At 29.0% G+C, this 6,489-nt stretch overlaps 1 protein-coding gene across 4 annotated transcripts in view; it reads left to right on the forward strand.

Annotated features, from left to right (window-relative positions):
* The window catches only part of LOC106684921 (uncharacterized), a 9,754-nt gene extending 3,678 nt beyond the window's left edge, over positions 1 to 6,076 (forward strand). The window contains exons 4-8 of one of the 4 annotated variants that reach the window (XM_014427291.2): positions 714 to 875; positions 950 to 1,024; positions 3,731 to 3,913; positions 4,555 to 4,746; positions 5,912 to 6,076. In XM_014427291.2, coding sequence (XP_014282777.1) covers positions 714 to 875; positions 950 to 1,024; positions 3,731 to 3,913; positions 4,555 to 4,701 — 567 coding nt within the window. In that variant the 3' untranslated portion in view covers positions 4,702 to 4,746; positions 5,912 to 6,076. Of the gene's footprint in view, positions 1 to 713; positions 876 to 949; positions 1,039 to 3,730; positions 3,914 to 4,554; positions 4,747 to 5,911 lie in introns of those variants that run through there. The other 3 variants (XM_014427290.2, XM_014427294.2, XR_001343760.2) reach the window with 3 other exon arrangements.
* Positions 6,077 to 6,489: the final 413 nt, after the last annotated feature.

Genomic DNA, 6,489 nt, shown 5'->3' on the forward strand with positions numbered 1-6,489 from the left:
GAGAGAGAGAGAGGTGGATTTGATGTTTAACTTATTATAACATGAAACATTTTTAGTCCATTTCAAAACTTGTAATAAATAATTGAGAGTACTTAATCATATAACAGACAAGAAAATTTTATTCAAACTAAATTGTATAATTTGGCAAAATTGAGCCCATGACATTTCACAAGTTGTAGTGGTGCAGTTTTTTCTAATTTTATTTTTCTTAAAATTTCTAAATTCATCAAGAAAAATAACATTCCACCCTCTAATATTATACCTAATTATCAGAGGTTAACTTTCTTCATTTTCATTTCTTCCATTGTTAAAATTTGGCACCTTGACAATTAATAGAACCACTATAAAATAATTCATGTATTAAGATGGTCTTGCTATTGATTATTAGCAGAGAACGTGTTGTGGAATTTGGGGAGGGTTTTATAAACAAAGACAATGAGAGTGTGTTTTCACTAATGGATGCCAGGACTGATTGTTCTAGCCCCAAGGGACACGAAGCTATCCCATGCAAGAGCAGTGTCACCATCTACCGTTTTATTTTACAAGCCAAATAATAAAACTTATTTTCTATAACAGAATGGTCTGTATTCTATGCAAAATATATAACTGCTTCTTAATCTTTATCATTCTAAGATACATAATACAACATACAATTACCATTAATGTTTTGTTTCTAACAATATTTTCAATAATGTAAATTCATCTTATGGTAGGTTGAACACAGTGAAATAGGTGATCCAGTAATGCCTAATTTAAACAACTGTTATGTTGGAGGAGAGTCAAATCTTCATATAGATGAAGAACCCTCAAATGAAGTTAGAGGAGTAGCTATGATAAATCCACTGTTAGTTAGTATTCCAGCAGCTGATTTACAGGTTACAAGTCATTTCTCACTTCTGCTTTTAATAAATTAATCATTACCTATAATTTCACTATTCTTATGTTACAGACAATGGCATTATATCAACTTCAACAGAAAAGTGATTCACAGGAAATTAATGATTTAGGAGAAAGTGAAATATTGGTAAATCTACAAATGTAATTGAATTTTTAACTGCTATGATGTATGATTAATTGTGAACTACATGTTAATAGTATGTCTGGTAGGTTTTGTTGGTTTCAATAGCAAATCAGAAATGATCTTAATGACTAAGAAAACAGCGATTGGCAAGTAAACTAAGATTATTCTCTTCTCTGTTAAAGTGAGATGTAAAAATTCATTTTTTATTGTATAAATGTTTCTCTGTGGCAAACTATGTATATCAATTGTTGAGCTCAAGCCGTTTGCAACGGTTTTGTAACAGTCAGTCGGTAGTAGCCAAGCTTTTGTTTGTTCTCACTACAGTAAGAATGTTTTAGGGTATCTAACCATAACTAATAAAACAGTAAAAACATTTTATTTTTGTCCGCCCCCCTTTGTTCAACAGTTTATGGGCCCAGGCAGTTAGCAAAATTAAAATTTGCAGTGAGACAGTGAAAATAGTGTACTTACAAAATGATGCTAAAGCCAAAAAGTTAATAGTAACAACAGTGAATCAGAGAGCATTAACTCATATTTCGACTTGTACTACTGCAAGTCAAATGTATTCCAAAATATGTGGCATCTATGAGAGAGATGTTTCTCAGCAAAAGTTTGAACTTTTGCAAGACTTCTTTGATTTTAAACTTAAGACTGGGATGGACTTGACAAGCCACATAAGCTCAACTGAAAATTTGGCATTCAGATTAAATCATTAAGCAGTGATATACCAGATGATATGATCATTTCCAAAATAATGACAATACTCCCCAAAAAGTATAAATATTTTTATGTGCTTGGGAGAGCACAGGCTCTGACAGGAAAACACTTTCAAATTTAACAAGACTGATACCTGAGGAAAGATGCTCTATAAATGCTACTGAGGAAACAGACATTTCAGTAGCATTTAGAACATTTGTAAAAAAAAAAAAAAAAAAAAAATAGGAGAACTACTTCTGACAAGAGGAAATGTTTTTGATGATGTCTTTCATGAAAACAAAAGTTTCTTTCCTTGCTGAAAAATGTGGTAGACAATCAACTGAATGGGTCTTAGATTCAGGTTTCATGAGGCATATGATCTACAAAATAAGTTGTCGCTGACGCAACATATTGATGCTGAGGTAGATCTGGCTAAAAACTGTGCATCCATGACAGCCGAAATGGTTGGTAGTGTAAAAAGTGACAAGTGTCAACTGAAAGATGTGATGTAATCCCAGATCTCAGCAGAAATTTGTTGCCTGTGAATAAAATAACACAGAATGGTGGATTTGTGACTTTTGCTAAAAACAAAGTAAAAATTGTAAAGAATGATACCGTGATTGTTGGAAAAAGGGGAGGATTTTATGTAGTGAACTTGAAGGGTGATTTACATGCAAAAGCTTAAGCTACAAATGTACCTGAAACCAAAAAAGAAATGAAAGAAGAAAATTAAACATCTGCGTCTGAACCATTAGCTTATGTTGAAAAACATGAAGATACTAAAAGAACAGCTAAAAATGAGGTTAATTTTGATTCAGAATCTGAAGATGAAAATGGTTAAACATTGGTGGAAATAAAATTAAAAAATGAAAAGGCAGTAGAAGAGGATGATGAAAATTTAATAAAAGATGAAAGAGAACTGGAAGAACAAGCTGATGCAGGAGACCGACAGATAAAGAGGTATCCTAGCAAACTTGAAGGATCATTAAGATGCACAGATGATTCTAGAGAAAAAGGAAAAGACAGATATTGTGCAAGGAAAGGCTAAGAAACATGAAGAAGATTATGAAGAAGCAGAAAGAGAAACTTGGATAGATTGGAGAAAGGTTGCACAAATTAAAAGCTTTTAATGGTGACTAAAAAATTTGTGTCAAAGATGAAGAAATATTAGAAGAAAAAAGTAAGAAATATAATAGTATGTTTGGTAGGTTTTGTTGGTTTCAATAGCAAATAAGAAATGATCTTAATGACTAAGAAAACAGCGATTGGTAAGTGAACTAAAGCTCAGATTATTCTCCTCTCTGTTAAAGTGAGATGTGAAAATTCATTTTTTATTGTATACATGTTGCTCTGTGGCAAACTGTGAATATATCGATTGTTGAGCTGAAGCCGTTTGCAACGGTTTTGTGAGTCAGTCAGTAGTTGCCAAGCTTTTGTTGTGTTGTTTGTTCTCACTACAGTAAAAACGTTTTATCTTATCTAACCGTAACTAATAAAACAGTAAAAACATTTTATTTTTTCCACTACCCCGCGTTCAACATTTTCTAAATTGTTGCTGGAAAATAGTTAGATAATAAGTTCTTGATTACAATTAATTATGTATATAAAATAATTAATTTAATGTATTTTTACATTTTAAAAGAATTCTGTAAATTTAAAATAATATTTCTTAAATGAAGTGAGAGGAGTATGTTTTTACATGCTCAAAACTGTTTTTTGTAGTTTTTAAAATAATTTGTTGTCTGAAGCTATTAACATAAAACGTATGATTAAGGAATCTTATCTTTGAAAAACTATATGTTACATAATGGCACTTCTCACAAGAGGTTTTAGGTATCCTTGAATGTAATAATAATAAAAATTTCTTTTAAGCATTATTTAAATTAGTGAAGTTCTTTTTAAATAATTATATGTAATAAAATGGTTGGTTATGAATACATGCCAATATTGGCTGACAAAATTAAGAGACTTTACTGTGATTATGGGACAATCATAATAGTTTTAATATTTTAGAAGAACTATACATGGGAACAAAAGGCGAACGTCATTGCAGCAGCTAAAATTTTATACACTAAAAAAACCAGGACACTCTTGCATTGGTTGGATCCAAGCCTTTCTTTATCAAAACTGAGGGCTACTTTAGAACTATCTTGGCAAAATCTTCCACTATGGCAAAAGGAAGTTTACATAAGTCAAGTAAGAAAACCTAAATTTTAAAATTAAAGATAGTGTACAGATAAGAATCTGTATATCAAGAAAAGCTTATTTAATGGTCCAATATTTTATTTTTATATTTATATAAAACTAACAATACATAACAAGAGATAATACATATCATTAACTTAAATATAAGTTTAAAAAATGCACTTTATTATAAAATTATTAAAGTATACTGCATTCTTAATAATTATAAACTACATTCTCTACCTATCATAATATTTTAAATAAAAATTAATGTATTAATATCATGAAAATATTTTTGAAGGATACTTTTTGGATTATTAATTAATTTTCACTAAACACTGTAATTTATTTTAAATGAATCAATTTTTTAAATTATTAACTCAAACCAAATGGTTTCACCTCATAAATATAAATATATTTTCATTTTCTTCATCATGAAAACATCAATAGAAATTGAATTTATACTTCTAAGAAACCTTTTTTTAGGCTGATTACATTTTATGATTATTTCAACCCTCTACTAGATGCAACTGGAGAGTTTAGACTTCATCATGTTAATTTTGTCAAGTAGTTTTTAGACAAGTTGACCATTTTTTTAAAGTTGACAAATATTTGACCATCTCAATGAAGTTAAGATCATTTTTAATGTGTAGGTGATGGGCCCACTAGTAGTTGAGACAGTCTACCCTATGCTGAACCCACATTTGAAATCTGATGACTTTAAAATTTCTGCACCAACATCTCCCAAGAAGTCTCAGCATGTAAGAAAAAAATTTTCGGATTTCATAAAACATTCCTAAACCAAAAGAAATCACCTTCTGTTTTGGAAAAGGAATTTAGGGCAAGTAAAGAAATACTTTTGTTTTTCAATGTAAAGTATTATAAAAAATACAAAGATATCTTCTTAGGAATGTTATTTTCAACATATCAATATCAAGAAATGGCTTAGCATTACTAAACACTTCAGGGTCAATAGGGACAAATTATAATGATTCCCAATAATAAATCTATTACTTTTTAAAATAGTCTATCCCTATACCCCCTATATAGTTGTTAGAGATTACATTTCTATTTTTTTTTTTTTTCGCACTTGGTGAATAGTCCCTTATCTTTCAAACCTGGTGAGAATTTAACTTGAGTAACTAAGACACAATTGGCTGTATGAGAATAAAAATAATTTAAGTTCAAAAGACTCCAATGGCTTCTTGAATTTGGATGTTGGCTTTCTTGCAATAGTCCAATAGTACTTTTCAAACCGTTTCTGTTGTTAATCTAGGTAAAAAAAAATTATTTTTTAACTGAAAATGCGTTTTGGATGTTCAAAAAAATTCAGTATTCTCCAAAAATATTTTATTGGGATTATACAGTAACAAATAACTAAAGCAAAAAAATTTTAAAGGATACAATTTTTACTGATAGATATAAGAAAATAAAATGAAAAATTGGAAATTCCTACTTTGGGAGGAATGGCTTTATAGATTTAAATCTAAAGTTACTGAACTTCACTCTATAGTCGGGTAAATATAGGTTTCCTTTTAAAAACTAAGATAAACATACCTCCTTCCTTACACATACCTGTTATTTACCAAAATTTGCTCATATTAATCCTTATACTATTAATTTACTAACGTACACAGGTAAGTTGCCAGTAATACTTTAGTAGTTATTGACTATAAACCTAAAAATATATGCTGGCCATTTTCAAAAAAACATATCAGGCCTAAAACTTCAGGGATTAGTAAACTTTTTATCATTACCTTTTTCAGAAAGTTTTAAATCACAATCCATTGAAAGGAGCTAATTATTATAATTACTTCTGTGTTAACTTACAATTTTAAGTTCATCACTTAAAATGCCTTTAAACAGAATGCAAAAGTCTATTATTTGCATGGAGAATACTATTAATTTTTATAAAATTATTTTTTTAAATAATGTATTACTAAGATATATTTCTTCTTATATTATATATATAATTATAAAGGTATATTCATTTTTTTACTTATTTTTCAGGGCATCTAATCGGTTCCATAAAGAAGCAGTAAATGAATTGAATAAACATTTTATAATAATATATTTTATTATTTAGCATACTAATTTTATTATTTAACATACATATCAACCAGACAAGTCATTTTGTACCAATTCAAAATAAATAAAAGAACACTACATGGAGCACAGTGGGGAAAATCACTAATTTAGTTGGATTCAACTCATGACCCCTCAAGAATTTTCTGTATCATACTGAAATCTGAATACCTAGATTATTTTGAGTATTGATTATGAATTAGGTGTAAAAAAATTGAGTGGTGTTTCTGCACCCATATTGGATGAATGTAATGTCTGTAAGAAATAACTTATATAATTGGTTTATGACATACTCTTATTTTTGAGTAAGCTGTTATTATTATTGAGATTAGAAAAATATGTTGTTTTTTTAAAAATCTTATAGCTCATACAAGAGGTTGGAAACTTTTTTACTATTGGTGGGACAATTTAAAGTAGGCAGTAGTAAACCAGGCCACGTTTATCTTTTAAATATAAATTTTGGTATTTTTATATTATCTTGTATTTTTTTTTCCCAATTCATT

Source organism: Halyomorpha halys, unplaced genomic scaffold (assembly GCF_000696795.3).
Source record: "Halyomorpha halys isolate HHAL.00 unplaced genomic scaffold, Hhal_1.1 Scaffold629.1, whole genome shotgun sequence".
NCBI classification, from domain to species: Eukaryota; Metazoa; Arthropoda; class Insecta; order Hemiptera; family Pentatomidae; genus Halyomorpha; species Halyomorpha halys.